This window comes from Lycium ferocissimum, chromosome 10 (assembly GCF_029784015.1).
Source record: "Lycium ferocissimum isolate CSIRO_LF1 chromosome 10, AGI_CSIRO_Lferr_CH_V1, whole genome shotgun sequence".
NCBI lineage: Eukaryota > Viridiplantae > Streptophyta > Magnoliopsida > Solanales > Solanaceae > Lycium > Lycium ferocissimum.
Window position 1 is genome coordinate 11,594,085 of NC_081351.1, and position 22,263 is coordinate 11,616,347.

General features: G+C 35.1%; 1 protein-coding gene across 3 annotated transcripts; it reads left to right on the forward strand.

The window, feature by feature from the left end:
* The first annotated feature begins 245 nt into the window (after positions 1-245).
* On the forward strand, positions 246-20,366 carry LOC132032457 (rho GTPase-activating protein 7-like). Of its 3 annotated transcripts, none has more exons than XM_059422073.1 (22): positions 246-400; positions 3,162-3,198; positions 6,609-6,685; positions 9,414-9,484; positions 9,560-9,638; positions 10,191-10,335; positions 10,452-10,571; positions 10,907-10,984; positions 11,863-11,918; positions 12,026-12,095; positions 12,582-12,669; positions 13,931-14,174; positions 14,412-14,633; positions 15,027-15,353; positions 15,926-15,975; positions 16,550-16,610; positions 16,697-16,780; positions 17,222-17,335; positions 17,420-17,589; positions 17,903-17,972; positions 19,038-19,238; positions 19,911-20,366. In XM_059422073.1, the coding sequence occupies exons 1-22, from the start codon at positions 347-349 to the stop codon at positions 20,094-20,096; spliced, it is 2,604 nt and encodes an 867-aa protein (XP_059278056.1). In that variant the 5' UTR covers positions 246-346; the 3' UTR covers positions 20,097-20,366. The 3 variants fall into 3 exon arrangements, with proteins under 3 accessions (XP_059278056.1, XP_059278058.1, XP_059278057.1); XM_059422074.1 differs by having other exon boundaries at positions 247-400; positions 19,914-20,366; XM_059422075.1 differs by lacking the exons at positions 17,903-17,972; positions 19,038-19,238; positions 19,911-20,366 and having other exon boundaries at positions 17,425-17,563.
* Positions 20,367-22,263: the final 1,897 nt, after the last annotated feature.

A 22,263-nucleotide genomic window follows, 5' to 3' on the forward strand; every position in this document is an offset into this window, starting at 1 on the left:
AGAAAGGAAAATAACAACAACAAAAAAAGCAAAATAAACAAAGCAAATGAAGTAACATGGAATAACAAAGAAACAACCATCCAAACAAGGTGTAATTAAATCCACCCACCCCGGACCCCTACCCCCACAACACAGAACAAAGAAGAAAACAAAAAGCAACGAGACATAAACAGTACAGAGAAGCAAATATGCTTCTCTTTGCTTTTCTTCTATTCAATAACTCTTATACAAAAAAAAAACCCTAATTTTTTTTTCTCTTCAGATCTCTTCTAATTCTTCTGTTAGTGTTTTTGTTGTTGCAATGTTTGTATTATTTGCTTTTATTTATTGAACCCCATTAAGGAAAATGTCAGCTTCACTAGCTGCATTTGAGAGACCAAGAATTGGTTCTTCAAATACGGTAAACTTCTTTTCTTTGTATTTGGTCAAAATCTCTACATTTATTATTGGTAATCATAAATACTCTATTTTTATAAAAATAGTTAATTATTATATTACCAAAAAGAAAGATAGTTGGCTGTTGCTGTTATAAGTAAAATGCTGTTAAAATATGACATAAAAAATTGGTTCCGAAAAAACTTAGATGCTATAGAGAGGTGCTATTATGTAATAAGTTTGAAGAAAAAAGAGAAATTTTGGGGTCATTGTGAAGTCAATGATAGTCAAATGATTTTTGTTCTGGAAAAAAATTTGTTCTTTTGTTGGGGTTGTACTTGTTTAAGAAAGGGTAAATTTTGGTCAGTGGTAGTTAAATAATTTTCATTAAGAAAATTTGGTTCTTTTGATTTACTAGTTTTACCTAAAAGATTATATCTTGGTCACTGTACCTCAATCTTAAATAAGTAGTAGTAAAGTTATTTTTCTTTTTTTATTACTACTTATTTGTCTTGATTGTTTTTGATGGGTTTTGTTTGTTGGAAATGTAAGAAGTTTAGAGAGATTTTGGGGTCATTGTGAATTCAATGATAGTCAAATGAGTTTTGTTTAGGATAAAAAAATTTAGAGAGATTTTGGGGTCATTGTGAATTCAATGATAGTCAAATGAGTTTTGTTTAGGATTAAAAAATGTTCTTTTGCTGGAGTTGAACTTGTTTAACCCAATAGGAAGTTAAAAAAAGGGAAAATTTGTGTCAATGGTAGTCAAATGATTTTCATTTCAGAAAAAATAGTTCTTTGATTTGGGTTGGTGTACTACAACAACAACAACATACCCAATGAAATCCCACAATGTGGGGGTCTGAGGAGGATAAAGTGTACGCAGACCTTATCCCTACCTTGGAAGGTAGGAAGGCCGTTTGCAGAAGACCCTCGGCTCAAGAGAAAACATGACGAAAAGGGTCAGATACGGACAAGCAGTTCAAAGTAGTATGGAAATGAAAGTAATGAATGCGAAAAAGCCATGATAAAGCAGTCTGGAAAAAAAAAGAGCGGTAGTTGCCACAAATAAATAAGTTGATTTGGGTTGTACTAGTTTACTTAAAAGATTGTATCTTGGGGTCATTGTGAAGTTAATGGCAATCAAATGAGTTCCGTTCAGGAAAAAAATGCTTTTTTATTGGAGATGCACTAAAGGGAAAATTTGTGTCAATGGTAGTCAAATGATTTTCATTAAGAAAACTTAGTTCTTTAATTTGAGTTATAGTAGTTAGCTAAAAGATTGTATCTTGGATGAACTGTGATTAAAAGGTAACTATACCTTAATCTCAGTCTAATTGGGGTGGATTAGTTGAATCCTAAATATCAGAAAAATTAGTTCTTTAATTTGGGTTATACTAGTTTTACCTAAAAGATTATATCTTGGTTGAACTGTGATTAAAAGGTAACTATACCTTAATCTTAGACTAATTAGGGTGGATTACGTAATCCTCAAATATCCTGGTGTGTCGCTCATAAATTACAAATGGTGTACCTCTACACCATCTTGTGTACCTCTGCTGGTTGTGAATCTCATATATTTATGGTAGCTGCTAAATGCTCCCATCGTATAAACATCACGACAATACTGGATCCCCTTGTCATAGATCCCCCGTGACTGTGTTACTGGTTACAAGGACAGAGAATTTGACTAGTGATGTGCTGTGTCTTTGCCATTTCTATGGCTTTCTTGAGATAAAGGTTTGCGCTCATGAGGGCATTGTAGCTAAAGAACTATGGAGCAGTGTTATCACGAGTGAAAAGAGCGAAAAAGCTCTAAGGTCAGCTGGGGCTTTAAGCGCAAAGCGCAAATAAAGCGTGGGCTTTAATGAAAAAAAAGCGCAATGGTGCAAAAATACAAATATATATATATGTTTAGTCCAAGATTGAAAATAATAAGCATGAATAACAAATATATGGACAAAGAAATTGTAAAAATATTACGATAAAGTGAAATATCAATCCTCTAGTGTCACCTCTCCAAGAGAGGCTCATTGGCAAAGAAAAGTATGTCTTAGAGCCTTGATGATGACAACGAAGCGCACATAAAGCGAGGCGAAGCGCTCAACATGTTTTGAGCCTCGCTTCAGGGCTTAAGCGCACTTAAAGCGCGCCTTTGATAACACTGCTATGGAGATGAAAATCTTTTTGTTTCAGAAATTCTGTAGTTGAATTCTTCTTTTAATCACCAAGTTCTTATCTTTGTTTATGGTTATCAAGCTAAGTCTTTGGTTTTATGAAGTTGTTCTTTACGGGCTTCTATTGTTTCCTAGGTTGTTTATTTTTTTATTCTTCTACTGATGCTTAATTTATTATTGTCCTTCATGTCCTATAGTTGTCTTTATTCTTGACGAGATTTTTTTTTTTTTTTTAATGACCGAGAAATTCACTGTTTTATTTTAGAAACTTACGGATAGTGAACCCAATCCCTCTATCCTCTTAAATACTAGGATCTTTCCTCCATTAAGTCACAAATTTCTCTTGTACGTAATGGCTTCATCTAGAAACAAATTGGAGCAAAAGAATTACTTCTATTTAGATCTAGAATTTCCTACAGTATGATGAACTTCAAAGTCATCGCGTGGTGTCATTATTGAAGCCTATGAACATAATGTCTCCTTTATGTTCATGGTCTCTACACAATTTTTTCTCCAAAAAGTATGTTAGCTGCAAATGCTTCTAATTTTGCTTTACGATTAATTTTCTTGCCCTGGAAGTTCTAAAATATGTAATAAATACATCTGCAGGTTTTCAAGAGTGGGCCACTATTCATATCTTCCAAAGGTCAGTAAAGATGTTTTTAGTGTCCCTAATACCTTCATGTAATTGGATATTATGCTGGTCCCTGATGATTTGACATGCTCTATCTTACACAAGTAACTTAAAACATTGTCAAGCTTTTACTTGCTATAGTGGACTTTTAGGTTAAATGAAGGGCAGGTTTATTCTGTTTGCCCCATCTCTTTTGGATCCAATATTGAAAGAACAGTTGTTTTTAGCACTTAGCAGATAATTAGAAGGATGCTATTCATGACCGTAATAACATTTGAATAATTAATTGATGGGATCAGATATCGGAGAACATCAAGAGCTCATCAAGAGCTGGTGGTCTTTGACCTACTAAGTATTTGTACACATTGGTAGAACTACTAATTCTTTGGAAGGATGATGGGAACACAATTGAATCCAAACTGTAGAAGAGGAAAGATATTTTTTCCTAGATACACTCATGAGAGCTAATATTAAAGAATTGGACTACTATTTTAAAGGAGATTTTTTTTTTTTTTTGAAAATAGTTAGTTGATGAGTTGAAAAGATTCTCTCCTAAGAAATCCTAGGAAGCCGCAGACTCTTCTTCTTTCGAAGACAAACGATGTCAGAAAGCTCAGAAAACAAAGCTCGACTTGGTTTGACCAGTTTAAAGACTAAGATACCTATCATGAACATGCTAGAAAAATTGATGTTTATGCTTGGAGTCTAGAGGAAAGGAAAATAGGAAAGCTCTACAATTAGTTGAGAGATCTTCGAACGGGGAGAAACCGTTTTATCTCTATCCATACCCGTGTTGGTTCCTCCAAAAATGCACTACTTTTGATGGACCCGACACACCTAACGACTTTTTTTAGAGAACGAGCAACATAGGTTATGATAATTTCAACAAATACAACTTAAATACGCAATATGAGAGGTAACGTAGTGGATGGACATTAAGATACTTGAGCTTGGGGAATTTCTAGTGGTGCCTAAGGAAGGTTTCAAGAAGAGACTAGTGACTTGTTGATTGACATTTAATAAAAGTAGATGGTGGCGAGTAGTGGCAACCAAAATATGACGAAGGGTAAGGGTAAAAAAGGAGGGCATATAGTAGTGCATGAGAGGCAGCTGAAAAGAGGGCGCGCGGGGATGGGGCGTGGGGGTGGGGGGGGGGGGGGTAGGACTTGAAAGGGAAGGGCTACGTAAGCAAGAAAGTTATTCGTCGATCTAAAAGCATTATCTTAAATTTTTGGTCTACTTGTATATTGAAAATTTTCAATTAATAGAATTGTTTTATTTCTCGCTTTTGTTATTCCTTGTTTTCATATTGTTTTTGATATGCTTGTCCCTATCCGACTTTTTGTCTTGTTTTCTCTTTTTAGTAGAGCTTTGAAACGACCTCCTGCCTTTGAAGGTGGGGGTAAGGTCTCCGCTCACACTCTCCCTCCCCGCACCTCATTGTGTGGATTCTGCTGGGTATGTTGTTGTTGTTGAGAATTGTTTTATTTCATCAAGAAAAATATTGAAATGTGAGACTGATGAATGATTTAAGCAAAAGGTTCATGTCCAAACTCCAAAGTAGAGTTGAAAAGAATGGCTGCCGAATTTGATTTTCCTTTTAAGAAACCAAAATGAAAGCAATATGTGATGCAATAATTAGGAATATATACAAAGGGAGGCTGGTAAAATACAAGGTGATCGCGACAAGGGAAGTGCATAGGGGAATTATGTTATTGCAGGATGTGAGAAAGTTGGAAATAGTGGATCTCAAAGGAGAGATCTTTTTTGATAAAAGAAGGGAGAGTTAATTCCCTATAATGTTGTTTCAAAGGTATGGGAAGTAATTTGAGTGGGGTTTGAAGAAATGTAAGGGCGCTGTGGGAAGGTCAAAGGAGGAGTTCTGGAAGGAATTTGCTTTTGTTTATATCATATAACATGATATACCTTAGGCATTTTGAGGGGAGACACTTTAATACTACCTTTTGATAAGGTAAGATTTGGAGGCACTTTAATACAGTATGGTTCCTAAGAAGGAGGGAGGAGTGTGAAGCATTCACTAGGGCAATGGAAGAGCTCTTTGAGTTTATTAACTATCACACTCTTGTTGATCTTCCTTTGTTAGGTAAGAAGTCGGTAAGAATATTGCTCAAGCTTACCAAACTTGCATCAAATCAATTGCTCATACTGTTGGACTAATTAGATTGGGAGCGACTTCAAACATTATTAGGTTCTGAAAGGACGTTGGTAAGGCGACATACTTTGCCGAAAGAGTGAGGTGATCTTGGAGGAGCTACTAGGTCTAAAGTAACTCTTTCTTTTGTCTTGTAGAGAAGTTAAAAAGTTTGAAAAAGAACCTAAGACAATGGAACAAGGAAGTCTTTGGAAAAGTAGAAGTCAAGATGAGGAGTTAATGGAAGTTTCAAAAAAAAAAAAAAAAAAAGATGAGGAGTTAATGGATAAGTTGGAAAATCTAGAGAGGGTGGAGAGGGAGAGGGGGAGAGAGAGAGAGAGCGCGCTATAGAAGGGGGAAATTATAGGAAAGAAGAAAGTAAAAGGGGAGATAGCAGGGATGGCATTAACATATAAACTAATTGGAGCAAAAAATTCTAAAGCATTATTGTTGTAAGAGGGGGGATCACAAGGTGTTTGTTTGGAAACATGTTTGGGTTTTCAAGTTTTTAAACTTTGTTTTAGTGCCAAATTTTGAAATTATTTTAGCTACTTTGAAAATCTGAGGAAGGACAAAGATTTTAGTTTATCAACAAAGTTGGAATTTGTTTTTCCGAAGCATTAGAGGGGAAAGGGAACAATGGATGAGTGAGAGAATGAGGTAAAAAGGGGTAGTTGCAAGTTCTTACACACGTATAATAAATAAGCGAATTGGAACGTTAGATGGAATCAAATTTAATTAGATAGGAAAATAGATGAATATTTTCTTGGAAAGAGAGTTCCTCAGAGGGACTCTATTCAAATCGATGTCGAGAATACATTGTACATACAATCACATTTAGTAGGACTTATTGGTGTTTGTGACCAAAAAAATTAGCGTTGTAGAAGTATGGAGGAAGTGGATTTGATTTTACATATTAATGGTGGAATTTCCCAGTTGATTTTACATATTAATGGTGGAATTTTCCCAGTTGATTTTACATAATGATGGTGGAATTTTCCCAGTTGATTTTACATAATGATGGTGGAAGTTTCCCAGTTGATTTTACATAGTAATGGAATAATGGTGGAATTTTCCATGCTACTTTCTGATCCACGAAGTAATTGATAGCATTCTTCTGTGCTTTTATTCATTTTTTCAGTATGAATTTCCTTTTATTCTTTAGACTGCTATCCCAACAAAAGAAAACCCAACGAGCAACTAACTACTTGAAGAAGTTTAAAATGTTGGTCTGTTGACAGTGTAAAGTGGATTGTTTAACTTCCTGCAGGACTAGGTTGGAAATCTTGGAAAAAACGCTGGTTCATCCTTACGCGGACATCTTTGGTCTTCTTCAAGAATGATCCTGTTAGTATCTTTTATTCTGATACTTTTATTTGATGGAAACCCACATAGAACTTACTCTTCACTACCCCATTCAAAGTTTGTACACAAACAAGTTGTTGAAGTTAGAGTGACTTTTGTTCTATGATGTTCATAGCTATGAACATGTATTACCTATGAGATTCCGATTATTGTAGAAGGTTGGTGTGCCATTTAGTGGAGGATCATATTTTTGAGTGAAATTCCCTGCTTTTATGTACTGCTTGTGTATGTGATACCCCATTCAGACCAATAAAATGTATTAATTTATAATATCAGTTTGCGTTTGCAGTAGTTGATCAAAGAAATATATATGAACAGTTGGTGTTTCCAAAATTGATGGCGACACTTGATTTATGTCTTCAATCATCTTTCTAGAGATGGTTTCTTTTTGTACAAGTTCAAGACAATGTAGGATACTTATTTGACCTATTGCTTTTAAAAGAGTTACAACACGATTTTTTATAAATTAATCTGGAGAGCAGATAACATGAAGTAGGATTGGATTAGTTCAAGGATTTCTAGATCTCTCCTTTTTGTTTTGTTTTTCTCTTTGTAATGGATGAGAAATTAATTATCTCAAGAGGCATCAACAAGTATCATTTTTTAATTGACAAAACAACTTTGATACTTGACTTTAAATAGAGAACTCTTTGTAAAGAAATGATGCAAATGTCGATGGCATGGCTTCAATATTTCTTCCTCTTTTTTTTTTGAAACTGGTAACTGTATCTATATTCCATAATGAGCAAAACAGTACATAGTTTGTACTCAAACCATATTTACAATAGTACTCCAAAAATCTACTGTCATGTTCTATATTGAATCTAAAACATCAATGATAGAGAGTGTCATTTGAGTATATCTGATTACACCAAAAACATAGGATCAACATACAATTCAAGTTGACCTTCTGCATACTATTCTCTACATTCTCAAAACATCTAGAATTCTTCTCTTTCCAAATTGTCCACCAGATGCAAGCAGGGACAATCCTCCATCTACCTCTGTTCTTAGCCAGCAAGCCTGCTTCCTCCCAACTCTGAAGTGCTTCTGTAATCTTTCCAGGCATAGTCCATGATATGCCTTTAAGATTTAAGAATAATCTCCAAAGTTGTCCTGTAACCTTGATGCTTCTGAGAGTTGAGGAATAATTATCCTTGCACAAGCCATTAAGGGATATAGTCCTCTTCAGATCGTAACTCGTAACAACTAAGCTATAGGTCACAACTTTATCAATGACCTACTTAGAATTACCGTTTGGGGAAAAGGTTAAAGATAGAGGTTTATGGAATCACCTGACTAGGTAAAAAAAACGGTTGAGTGGATGAATTATGCAGTATCTGTCCAATGGAGAGAATTATTTTTGTGAAATCCATTTTACCTAAAATACCAACATATTACATGATTCCTATTCTGTATGCCAACTGCCAAGCAGTAACAAATAAATTGGAGAAATTGATGAGGCTCTTCTTGTGGGATGAAAAGGAGGGGAATAAAAAGCATCATTTGGTTGATTGGATGATGAGGTACTTCTTGTGCAACGGAGAGGAGGGGAATAAAAATTAGTATCATTTGGTTCATTGGAAGAAAATAGAGGACTCAATGGATGAATGAGTGCTGGGAATTCGACAATTGTCAACATTCGACAAGTAGGAAATAGTTGTGAAGATTTTCCTATGGGGAGAATGTGTTACCGAGAAAGGATATAACTACTTAATGGATTAGCATTGATGGATTGTTCTTAAAAGAGGTAATGAACCCTTTTGGAGTTAGTTTATGGAAGGATATTACGAAAGGAAAAGATAATTTTTCGCAATACAAGGTATTCAGAATGGGTAATGGCAGGAGAATTCAATTTTTGCGAGAAAGAACTCTAGAGGAACATTAATTTTAGGTGTTTAAGACTGGTTAATCACAGGGTATCATGTTCTCTAGGTGTAGAGTGATAATAATAGGAATGCTATGTTAGTCGACTACTTAGGATAGAAGACCAAGATTACTCCATAAGAAAAAAGGAAAGGAAACAAAGGAATCTCTTGGGACATTACTTTTAGGAGGGCTATACAGGAGTGGAAATGGGAGGAGATTGGGGAACTTTTCATAGGACATATGAGCGAGGAGGTTATCCGCATTCTTTCATGTTTCTGTTAAGCTTTGAAAATGAACTTGTTCAATGCAACTTATTTGTAAGTATTTGCTTCGATTTGTCTTCCTTCCCATATATTCAGCTGTCTGTCCTTCATGTAATTTGTGGCAGATGTCGTCTTGGCTTCTTTTTTCCTTTCTCTCTCGGAATCAAGTGATTCGAGTCCAAATACCAATTCCATCTGAATATTTCCATTTTAATGTGTTTGTCCTCTCTTGTGGATGTGAGTAACCTTCAGGTATTGAAGCCTATAGCATCTCTTTATCATCGTCAATCTATCAAATGGTTTTCTAGAAAACACGGAGGGCCTAAAAGCCGTCGATATACAATATGCTGAAGCATCACGCTTTATTTTGTCAACTAGTAATCGAGTTTTTGTTTACTGACATATCATCTAATTTTTTCTCTTTGATGTATCACTTTTAGCTTGTCAAGACTCTTAAACTTTTGGTGGTTAGTTACCATGTCTTATTTTGTGTACTGGATTATCAAGTCTCTATTAATTATAGATGTCAAGTTCGAATTTCTGTAAAAAGATGCTTACAGTTAATGCTCCTCATGTAGAGCACACTTCCTCAGCGAGGTGGTGAAGTGAATCTAACTTTGGGTGGAATCGACTTAAATAATTCAGGGAGGTAATACACACATCTTATTCTTGTCATCTAATTTTCTGTGTGTATCTTTCTGCTAACAACTGCTTGCTGTTCCAGTGTTGTTGTCAGAGAAGATAAAAAGCTATTGACTGTACTGTTTCCAGATGGACGCGATGGACGAGCTTTTACACTTAAGGTGCTTCTACTTCCCTATCTCTCCTCGATTGGACTCCGGGCTCCCTCTCTGTATCACTGTTCTAAGCTCAAAAATGTTTTCAGAAACCATGAACTTGTGATGTATCTGAGAAGTGACCCAGTTGCTAGCAGAATAGGTCTCTCATTGTATCTTTCTGTACATTTGAGTTTTTTATACGCCTTTATGGGTAATTTTGTATCAGTATGTCTTGTACTTCATACTCTATAATCTTGGAGTATTGAATTTGCTAATCATAGCAGTGCTGCTGAGACAGTATTAAATTATTCTTTTTCTTAAACTATTTTGGACGAGGCATCCTTTTTTTCTCTTTTAATAGGCATCCTTTTTTCTTTATAATAAGTAATTGGTGAGGCATATCTTTTTAGATTAACAAATAATTCATTTTATATGTGTAGAACTATTCCACTCACAATAAGTGTATATGGAATCCCCCTGCACCCAAAATAAATGCAATCTTGTTGTATTGATACATGTGCCTGGGTTATACATCAATTGAATTTTCTCTATTAAGCCTCAAGCTTTCTACTGTAGGCAGAGTCATCAGAGGATTTGCATGGGTGGAAGACAGCCCTTGAGCATGCTCTTGCACAAGCGCCAAGTGCTGCTTTGGTGATGGGACACGATGGCATTTTCCGGAATGACACTAGTGATTCCTTTGAAGGGTCTTTCCATCAATGTTGGTGCACTCTTCACTGTTTTCTGTCAAGACTTGTTGAGTTTCATCTTCAATGCGCAGATGAACATTGATCTTTTCCAGATTCATTATTTTTAACCAGTTTACTTTTTATTCAGGGAAGGATAAACGCCCTGTTAAATCTTTTGTTGTTGGGAGACCTATTCTGCTCGCCTTAGAAGATATAGATGGAGGCCCTTCCTTTCTGGAGAAGGCACTGAAATTTCTTGAGAAATATGGTAAGCCCACCCTTTGATCCCCTGAAAATGGCATTGTGTAAGAATAATGTTGAGAAGCCCTTTGGTCTAGGTTATTGTCGTTTCAGTTAAGCACAACCATCCCTGTCTTCCTGCAATCATGGCTAGTTTTCTTCCATTGCTTTTATTTTTCTGGTCTAGCTTCCTTTTTATAGTAAGAAAGCTTTCTAATTAGGAAGAAACAAGAATGCTCCAAGGACAAACTTTTAATTGATGGAAAGGTGGATGGTCTTAGAATCATATTGAATCTGCTTAGAATCATATTGAATCTGCTTAGAATCATATTGAATCTGACTTTAAATTGTCTGTTTTTGCAGGTTCCAAGGTCGAAGGTATATTACGACAGTCTGCAGATGTTGAGGAAGTGGAGCAGAGGGTAAAAGAATATGAAGAAGGTACATTTTTCGTTTGATGGATGACATCTTTCTTATATATTCAAACATTTGGAAGAAAGTTTGTAGTTATCTGATGCAATTTTTTTTTTTTTTTTTTTTTACATGGGAAGAATTGTAGTATATTAATGGCTTTGCATGTTTAGATGGAAGATTGTGCCCAATGCATCTTGGTTCTATGATTCCTGTTGAGAATAGTGTGTAATATTGTGTATACTAGTTCTATAGTCTAACTTTTGTATATGAGCAGACACAATCTCTCTCTTGTAACTTTTGTTTTCATCTTCTTGATGCTTTTTAATGAATATCCCTTTATTAAAAAAATATTGTGTCTACTAGTTAGAATCAATTAGGCAGATCTTGTAATTATCTAGTGATGATTTCTTTCCTAGTTTAGAAGAAGTGTATTTACTAAAAAACCATAACTTTTGTTTGTGCTTCATGTCCATTTCTGGTCTCTCGTGGTTAAATGTTGATCTAGTTTTAGCTAGCTTCGCAGAAGGTGGAAAAAGAAATCTATCCTGCTACTTTCCTTTGGTTGATAACAAGCCACAAGAGAGTCAGAGAGTCCCTGCTGAATGGAATGGATATCGGGACGAAGTTGAATTGTTTTCTTCATACCTTTTTTCTTGTTTTTAAATTTCCATGCAAATTGTTTATGCCGACTTGTGATAAGGCATATTAAAGTGTGATTCACTGACTATCCTTTCTTGCCTTTCTTTTCCTATCCTGTCTTTGGTGTTTTATGTTTTAGAAATATTGTCTAGCTAGTTGCTACAATGTCGGAGAAGATGAACTAAGAATTTGTAGGGGTTTTTATGTGCCCTGGTGTTTCTGAATAAGATATTTTCCATTGCTAACCTATGTCAAACTGTTCGAAGGCAAAACTGAAATAGGCCCGGGAGAGGATGCTCATGTTATTGGTGACTGTGTTAAGGTATTGCATTGGTCTGATGAACTTTTACTTGTTCGACCATATCATCTCATTCTACTGTTGAATATTTTAACTCTCTTCAACTCTGATTGGAGCTACCCTTAATGCAGCATGTGCTTCGTGAGCTGCCCTCATCTCCTGTTCCTGCTTCCTGCTGTACTGCTCTGTTGGAAGCTTACAGTAAGTAAACTTGCCAACATTTGCTAAGAGATTTTACAATTATTTCTCGGAGTATTTAAGTGCTTATTTCTAACAATCATCAAAGCTCCCTTCCTGATGCTTCTCGTAGCTTTTTTTCACAATTTTGCTTGTTTTCTTATCGTCTACTGTGTAGATCCAATGAATAGAGTGCCTTAATAAATAGTTCAAATATTTTGGGCTTCCAATTATCAAAGGCTATTTAAAGTAGTAAGGTTTGAGAAATTTAAGATTTTATGAAAGTTCTTGGAACTTTGGGAGGAATTTGATTCATCTCTTTCTTTGTAAGTCATATAAAGTCACTGGGTATGAAATTATCTATTGATCCATTTAGTCCTTCGAACTATTTCTGTTCACTATGGTTACATGTGCTACTTGCTTGTAATTAGCTGCATTCTTCAGTTTAGTCTGTTAAAACTTAAACAAATTAGTTTTCTAACTTCTAGTTGTTTCTCTTTATGTCCAAAGAAATTGATCGAAAGGAAGCTCGAGTTAATGCTATCCGCTCTGCCATTCTCGAAACATTTCCTGATCCAAATAGGCGCTTATTACAGAGGTATACTCTATTTTGTGATATGCTGATATGGCTGTGTATTTCTGTTGCGTTCCCGTGTTTTCAGTTTTTGTTACCACTTTTTATCGGAGTGGTGATGTTATTGCTAGGTGAAAAGTTGTTGATGATAGATAATAAATCTGTTTTCAGCAATTGAATGCTTACAATCTCCTTGTTATAGTGGAACAGTTATAGAAAATGTGGTAATGTTGAGTGGATCATCTGTAATTCCCCAACTTCTAGGCCAAATATATCCTTGGAAATCTTACTGATTCGTACATGTCACAGGAAACGAAAAATTTATCTGGACGTATCAGTATAGTTTGCTGGACAATTGTTTCTGTCTGTTGTCCTTTAACTTTTTAGTGAGACAAACTGTATATTTAATCTGAATTTAGATCGTTTTATTTTTCTGAAACTTAATTGGAGAAAGTGGCGAACTGAATAGAATTGAATTCTAGAGGAGCAGATGAAAGTAAGGAGTCAAAAGGCACAGTTTTGAATATTTTAATGAACATCTTTCTGGAGGTTTATAAAATGAAAATAGTCCAAATTATGATACAAAAATGATAGGCCAAATTTAAAAACTACAACTGGTCATTTATACTTCCAAAAATTGAATAGGGATTACAGTGTATTATTGTGAAGTGATTGAGGAATATCTATGTTCTTCAAAAGCGAGAGCTAAATGATGGTTAAAGTTCATCTAGTTGACTATTATTAATCTCAAAAGGAAAAAAGTTGATCTACTTGATTATCATGTTCTGTTTGTAGTTTGGCCTGTTATTGATGGTAGAATAATACCTAGACAATTTGGCGTGGAGTTATGATATATCCACGTTGGTCGCCATGCATGATGCAGCTATAAACCCGCCCTTTCCCCCTTTCTCCAAATGGTTTCACCCATTTAATGCACCTCACTGGTTGATGCTGCACTTCCCTCTGTGCCTCTATTTGCAATTATTCTAATGAGAGGCGGTTTAACCCCCGGGGGTTAATCTGGTTATATTTCCTCTTACTGCCATGTTTGTTGTACGTCCATTTTGCAAACTTTTGAGGCAAGAAGATCATTTATGAGAGAAGGAGACACTCTTTAAATCTTCAGTTTTCTAGTGAATACACTTTGGATCTGAACATTGTTTTAGTTTTCCTCTGTCTTAATTTGAAGAAGATAAACTTTGTAGGCTAATATTTATATTTTTCTTTGTCGAATTAAGAGAAATCTATAATTTTGCCAACCTAACCTGTGAAGTTGCTAGTGTAGAATTCTGAAGATGATGTATACAATTTCTTCACATGAATCTGAAAACCGGATGACCCCATCAGCTGTTGCTGCTTGTATGGCGCCATTACTTTTAAGGCCTCTTTTAGCTGGCGAATGTGAGTTGGATGATGATTTTGATGCCAATGGCGATAATTCTGCTCAGCTTCTTGCTGCTGCTACTGCAGCCAATAATGCCCAGGCTATCATTACAACCCTTCTTGAGGAGTATGAGAATATTTTTGATGTAAGTTGCTCAATCCTTGATGAAAAGAAAAACAGTGAAAATCATTTAAGATTTTATATCTTCGGAATCTATAATTTGCTTTTGAGGTGTGATTCTCTTTCATCTTTTCCCTGATTTACTTTTGTTGGTTTTAGCTTGGTCAATCCTACAACCATTTATATTTATAGTACTAGCTTGTCCTCTGCAGAATTTACATCGGTGGATGTTCTTAGCTATTCGTTTTTTTTTTTTTCACAGGAAGATAATCTACATAGGTGCTCTATTTCAGCAGATTCTCAAATTGGACGTAGTGGGAGTGAAGAATCATCAGATAATGAAAATCTGGATATGAGAGACAATGGTTATCATGATGCTGAAAATGAGGTTGACCCAGATACTGATGATGATTGTGATCGCATATTGAGTGGTAAATTAAGCGAAAGCAGTGGTTCTGCTGCCAGTGATCTTTATGATTATAAGGTTCTTTCTCTTGTTCCTTCCGCGTTCTTATTAATAAAGGTTCTATGTCTTCCATTTGTCGTATTCCTATTTTCCCTTTTTAGCTTGTATTCCTATTTTCCCTTTTACTTCTAAACTTCCTGCGAAGTAAAGGCAAGTTATCAGACTATTTTAAAGGGCGATAATTTGAACAAAATGTAGTGGCATTTGTCCATTATTTCTCCTTAGTCATGTATGCACAAAAAATTACTCCATAATAAGTTGGCAGAACCTCAGAGAAAGTTACTTCAATACTTTGTGTCAGCCTTATAATTGTTAAGTTTCTTAGATGGACTATGAGGAATTTAGAACCCCTATAGCCTGTGTGCCAAGTTCTGTGAGTATTTACTTGGATTGCATTGATTTACTTCACAGGGGTTTGGACGTAATGACTCAGATGTTGGATCTCCAATAGATGGTTGTTTACAAGAAGTGAAATTGAAACCAAAGGTGGACTCTCAGCCACTTGCAGGTTCTAATGTCCCATTAAATGAACTGGAAAGACGTGGAAATGATATAAATGCTTTTCGCGAATTAGCTGTTACTGAGTCTCAGCGATCCATGGGTGAGATACTGTCATCTATGGATCCTGGGCCACCCCTCGGTGTCCCTGGACCTGATTCAGGCATAGAGAAACCGAGCAGCAAGCTAACACCTTCAAACCAGAATGTCAAAAGGTCAACATTTTGGGGGAGAAGCAATGTGAGTGTTAGCATTTATTTTTGAACTTCATTTTCTGATGAATACCCCGATGTTCTTAGTGCAAAAGAGGAGGCATTAATTCTGTGATTGCAATTAGAATGTTGATTTGTGTTACATAAAGCATTCAGGCAGCAGGTGCCGTCTTACTCATGCTAGGATTGATGTGAAAAGTCCACAGATTTTCTCGTATCTTGAATAAACTTAGACTAGATCCTACAAAGTTTGAAACTGTGACTTCATTTTGATAGAACTGGTGATTAGGATATGTAAGATGTGTAAGCATACTGCATACCTGTATTCATTTCTTGCAGAAGTAATTGTGACCACAGCTAAATGTGTGTGCTGATTGAAATGGGATTGTCATTCATAAACATTATTATCTCTGGCAAAAACAACAGTACCTTCGTTATCTGTGAATAATTGAGATTAAGTTTGATAAAATCATTGAATATATGTACATCTGCTTCAGTATCTATTAAAACAAAAATAAATAGGAAAAATTGTCTGCTTCCATATATGTATCATGATAGCTGAATAAGGAATCTGATCCTCTGATTGTTACTTTTGCACAGGGTAGAAGTACTCCATCAACAGAATCAATTGATTCTTCTGGAGAGGAAGAGTATGGCATCTCTCTCTCTCTCTCTCTCTCCTTGTGTTTAGAGAAACTTATTTAGACTTTTAGTTAATTGAAATATGACTCCATCGAGATTGAAGAAGAATTATGAATGGGTGCATCTACGGTACCAGAGTGGATTTTAATTTCTTTCTATCTAGATGGTTTTAATATCAATAAATTGTATATCTCGTGTTTGCTCAAAGTTGGGAGAAAGACAAGCTTCTGTGATGTGGGAGCAGTAGATTGGTCAATTCGTAACAAATGACGTTACCTTTAATAGCTGTGTAGCTGAATTGATATTTCAGTGACTCAATGCTCATTTGTTTCTCTGTGCCTTTTAAAGTTTTATTTTGTATTCTGTTGAATCAATCCTTTCTGTAATTCAAAGCTGGAAGAGACACTGCTTCAGGTAAGCTGGAGCGACACTAAATATCCTGTTTCAAAGCTTGTTTGTAAACTTTAGAAGCTGCCTCTGTCAATGGTATTTTTGGGCAAAGTACGTTAGTTAGTTTGACCCGTACTTCATCTTTTTATCATTCAACGTCTCTAAGATGGGCCTTTTTTGACATGTCAACAGGCTTGCTATACAGAGACTTGAGATAACAAAAAATGACTTGCGCCATAGGATTGCGAAGGAGGTATACATCTCAGTTTGTGTTCTATTTTATAATTCTTGACTTGATTCTCTTCTTTGCTTAGTCCATTGAGTTTTAACCTGTGTTAGGCAAGAGGAAATGCGATTCTGCAAGCAAGCCTGGAGAGACGAAAGCAAGCTTTGCACGAGCGTCGCTTGGCCCTTGAACAAGATGTATGTATGAGAGTAATAATCCCTGATAAGACCACAAAGTGTTGTCCGTTTAAGCTAATTTATTTAATATTTTTTGTTGGTTTCTCTTTAATAATGTAGCAACTGCTAAACTTAATTGCATTGCATGATTCTTGGTAACCTTTTGCTTCTTTTCCTTATTATCTATGCATATAAATTGTATTTTTCAAAATATTTTTTCCTTAATTTTTGTGGCTAGTTTGGTGCTGTTGAATAATTTCTACCAATCATCCGTTTCTTCTCTACTTTATCCATGTTTCTTCGTCATTTGGTCAAAAATGAAAATATAGCTGGTTTTGCTACTCTATTATGATTCCTAGTTAATTTTAAGATGTGTTCTGCACTTTGTATGCTGAAGGTTTTTCACTCACAAGCTCACAATTTTCATGGAAAATTATTAAACCATGTTTAACATTTATGAAGGTGGCTAGACTACAAGAACAGTTACAGGCTGAGAGAGACTTGAGAGCTGCACTTGAAGTTGGTTTGAGCATGTCTTCTGGACAGTTGTCAGGTTCTCGTACTATGGATTCCAAGGTTGTATTGATGATCGAGTAACTGTTGTCATTTTCCTTCCCGTTGTTTTTCTCTATTTCTAATAGGTATTTTACTTTTATGAAGACTAGAGCTGAGCTTGAAGAAATAGCCCTTGCCGAAGCAGATGTGGCTAGACTAAAGCAAAAGGTTGCTGAGTTGCACAATCAACTTAATCAGCAACGACAGCATCATTATGGCTCATTAGCTGACACTTGTGATCGTTCTCAAAATGGGCCAAACCATAATTCTCAGTTGTGAGTGTACTTTCAGTTTTTTGTACTTTTTGAAGTTCTTCTCAGTGGCATGCAATAATAAGAAAGTTAAGAAAATGCAATAATCGAGAATGCTATTGTTGTTTATAACTGACTGGAAGAGAATTCCATTTTGATCATGGCTTGTTCCGTTTTATCATCATCAACATGGCTATCTAAACTATAAAATGAACTTTAAGTCCAGTACCAAGTGTTTACCCAAGCTAATGATATTTTTTCTTATTCCCATTTTTCTTTTAATAGACATATTTCGTTAAGTTTTCCCTATACTTATTAAGTGTGTTTTTGTCTGTAGGAAGTTTTACCAGCAGGATTTTGACACAACACTTGCTTTCTGTAATCATGAAAGAAGACAAAGAAATGAGGTGATTTTGTCCTCTATATATTGGGTTTATATAATCATATAGGTGGTCGTGCATTTGATAAATAATTTTGGCCTTGCACTCATTCTTCTCGAATTATGTCTTAAAGTCAAACTTGCAGCATCAGTCATGCTGTCAGTGATATGTTTTTTGAGCTATTAAGTTGCGTATTATTGTATTATTCATACTGTATAACCCTTAATGGCTGTTTTTGTATTATTCCTCTCCCTGTTATGCTGGTCTTTCGTCTTTTTTAGTTCTACTTGGTGGTCAATGCCATTGCCTGAATCTCAAGTCTCAAGACTATGTTTTGTTACAAAGATTTCCCGTGATATTTTAGAAGTTTAATTCTTTTAGTGCTAAACGTGGTGTCTATCGGAAGATAAAATGAAGGTGAATTTATGTATATGAATGCATTCTTCAAACTCATCCGTAGTTATTCAGGTCCCTACCATTTTTCCATTCATCTTTTCCTTTGTAGAAGATGTATCTACTATCTTTTCAAGTGTTGCAGTATACATTACTAATTAGTTGGATCAATTTCTTTCTATTCTCAATTTGTCAAATTTCATGTCAAGATTAACATTTGGTTCTATCAATCATAGCGAAGCTGAATGAATATGGATTGGTACGCTATTTGATATGAAAAGCTGAAAATATATTAGCTAATATTGTCTCTGGTTTTCAGGCTTCTAAGTAGATGACGTATTCATCCAGGGAGCATGCTGTAAAATTTGCCTGATATTTCAGTTCTTATTTTTTCATTTGGAATTTGCAGCAAACTGAAAAGGTTTTACAATTATGAAACTTTATGGGCTTATGGCTGAACTCCACGGACGAGAAACTTGTGAATGTTTTTCTGACTAAATTTCCTTAATCATAAAAAGAGAAATAGATGCAAATCATGATGTTTTAGATGCTGGAAGTTGCAAGATTTTCTTTTACTTATAAAGACAACTAAATGCAAACCATTCCATTCTAGGTTGCTAGTAGTAAATTTTTCTGCAGATTCTATGTTTATTATTTTATAGAATTTTCTTATATGGTGAACCTTCTGAAACGATGCAGGAATTGCTGGGTTCCGATTTGAGGAACATGAAAGGACAAGTACCAATATCTGCCTCTGGTATTAGGCAGCCTTCTCGGAAACAACTCCGAGAGACAAGCTTAAGTGATTCTAAGAGTACTGAAGCATCAACCAGCCTGTCTGTGGGTGAATACGGTGCTGTTGATTCTCCCCCCCTGCATTCGACTTCAAAGGCCACTGAGGTAACTAGTGAAAACCATCTTTTTGTTATCACACAAACTCACGCACAAGGGGGTACTCCCAACACATAAGGATATGTGGATGACTCGCTGACGTAGAGATACAACCAAACCTTCTCTATAACAGCGTCGTTTGTTCCGATATTTTTTGGCTGCTATAGTGAAATGCTGTTAAAGAGAACATATAATATAACATAACATAACATGAAAGATCGGTTCCAAAGAAAACATGGGCTGTTATAGTGAAATGTTGTAGCTAGATCTTTTTCTATAGGTGATGACATAGTTAGCTTGTGTGCACCTCGACTATTTCACAGGGTATTTGCTACCTCTCACTAGTATAGGTATCGGGTAATCCTGTTCTCCAAGGCTTTGGCAGATGGGAAGAAATCACATAACATTTTTTTTCTCTTTGGGGATTTGGACCCTATTTTCCTCTGGTTTACACCCTTAAATGCCAAGTTAGCCAGATTTTTTAAGCCGCTATTCTTCTTTTTGCCCGGTTTGCTTTTATCACTTTTCAATTTAGCCATACGGGAATATAGTAGAAATATACACCAAATAGTTAGGACTTTTTAAGATCAAGTTAGTACATTTGCTTAAATGGTAATTCCGATTTATGGCTATTTAGAAGTTTAGGGCCATTTTTGTGTTGGCTATTGACCATTATTTTAGCAGGTGATGGATTATACACGACACCCTTCGGCTGCATCTTCTACTTTGGTCGAATTAACAACACGTCTTGACTTCTTCAAGGAAAGGCGCTCTCAACTGATGGAGCAACTCCATAACCTTGACCTAAACTATGGACCAACATCTCATCAACCTATGTACAAACCTTCATCTCCTCCATGGAACTGAATTAAGATTTTGTTTGAGCTTTCAAAGCTCCTATCGTTTGTATATCCTCTGTGTATTATAGCCTATAGGTTTCTAAAATACTGTATACTTCGAGGTATCCTTATCGTTCTCACCTCTGCCCTTTCTTTTTGGTTGTATTGATGATACCTCTATGTATCGTTAGTGATCTCATTAATTCTGAAATTCACATTGTAAAATAATAAATGTATATTATTGTGTCGTCTTGTAGACAAGGCACCTTGCCGCATGCAGTTGGAACATTTTCATGTATATTTGATGTTTGTAATTTTTTTGAGGAATGTCATGTTGTTTAGGACTTTAAAACTCAGGTAATTTTGTCATATGTTCCTATTAGTTTTACTTGGAATAAATGGCCAAACAGACACTTCTTAGACTGCTAATTGAAACACAGCTACTGTTTCAAAACTATTGTAGTCGCTTTTTAAATATGGAAATAGAACTTGATAAAATATCCACACTGCTTTGCGACTAATTTTTTTGGTGTTAGTTTTTGCCAATTCGTCATTGTTTTATGTTGCCAGTTTACTTTAGATTCGGTTTACTAATTCTTATTAACGATCAGAATTGTTTACTAGAAGTTTACGTTGAATTGGTTTTTTCTATCATCATTACGATTTGGTTTGGTATTCTGCTATTGCTTTGTTAGTGTTGTTTTGATCTTGTTTAGTGGAAATCTCTGTTGCTTTTAAGATATTATTATGGCAACAAATTCCATCGTTTGAGAATGCAGGCGTGAAGAAATCAAGTTTCTTCCACCTGTTATTATCTTGACAGTTTTTGTTTTAAATTAATGTCACCAACATGTATATTAATAAGAAGATAATTAGAAAAGGGTACAAATTTGAGAAGAGCAACAAGAAATATGAGAATGCCCAACAGTCCTAGATTATCTAGTATGTACCCAATACCAAAATTCTATATTGCAAAAGCTTTCTTTCTGGTTCTGCTCCTGAGTTGATCAGCTATCTCGTCGTTTTGTTGGTTGGTGGGATAAGGATAATAATACCGGAATAAGATGCGGGATTGTTTATTATGCGTTTGATAATGGGTATTAATTAGTCTCGAGATTATTTTATCCCACCATTTGTGGGATTATTATCTCATATAGAAGGTGGGATAAAATAATTTCATGAATGTCCTTGCTTATCACATTCCGCGACCAGTATTTTGGGACAAGTAGCTTTAATAACTTTGACAACTAATATGAGATGGAGGGAGTAATAATCTTTTTGTATAGGCTCCAGTTAGCTAGTAAATCAGTTGTATATTGTGAAAATACACAGTTGCTATCATAATTCATATACAGTAGGTATTTTAGTTCAAATTTATTTCATTAGACTGAAAACGGTCACTATCACACAGGTGATAAAGCGGGGGTAATGGTAGCATTCCCAAAGTACCACCCTTGTTCAAATCTCCCAATAATATGCAATCAATTCATGCAATAAATACAAATTGTTTTAAGAGTTATGTTCTCGTTAATTAACCTATGTAATTGAGATGTTTGAATAAATTTCCTGTGACCCATATTCAACTTGAACAAGTCACAATTAGCTGAAATATAGGATTGTGACTCAAAACTTGACATACAATCCATCGTTAGAGAAAGAACAACAACAACGACGACATACCCATTGTAATCCACTAATCCTATATATTTTTTTAAAATTAACATCAAATACTATTATCTTCTCCATTTGAATTATTCCGGTATATTCTTTCCAATCTAATTCCTTTATGATTTAATTTGAAATCATATAAAGACAATTTCTATGTGTATCATAAGTCAACTTACCAAAATTTATATAGGACTTATGGACATCAACTTTTAACTACTATTGAAAATTACATTAAAATTCTATAAACTCAATCCTTTGTATGATTTTTTTAAATGAATAAAAATAGTCAAAAGGAAAAATTATGTAACCTCTTTAGAGATCAGACCATTTCTGATTTGAAATGAAGTTCTTCTCAAAATGAATATGTAAAGTAAAAGCAACATTAGAAAAAGGTATAGTTGATAAACCAAAAAGAGCAATGCATTGACTGTTGGTAGGGAGCGTTTTCCTTCAATTAATCCTATACAATGCAAATTTGTAAAAATGACATCAAATAATTGCTATGAGCACTCTTATTTAAAATATAT

What these genes read in the sequence shown, in the direction of transcription:
- LOC132032457 (XM_059422073.1), top strand. Translation starts at nt 347, where the DNA reads ATGTCAGCTTCACTAGCTGCATTTGAGAGACCAAGAATTGGTTCTTCA. An exon ending in TGAAGGGTCTTTCCATCAAT is followed by an intron (nt 10,336 to 10,451) that starts GTTGGTGCACTC and finishes CTTTTTATTCAG; the next exon opens with GGAAGGATAAACGCCCTGTT. An exon ending in GAAATTTCTTGAGAAATATG is followed by an intron (nt 10,572 to 10,906) that starts GTAAGCCCACCC and finishes CTGTTTTTGCAG; the next exon opens with GTTCCAAGGTCGAAGGTATA.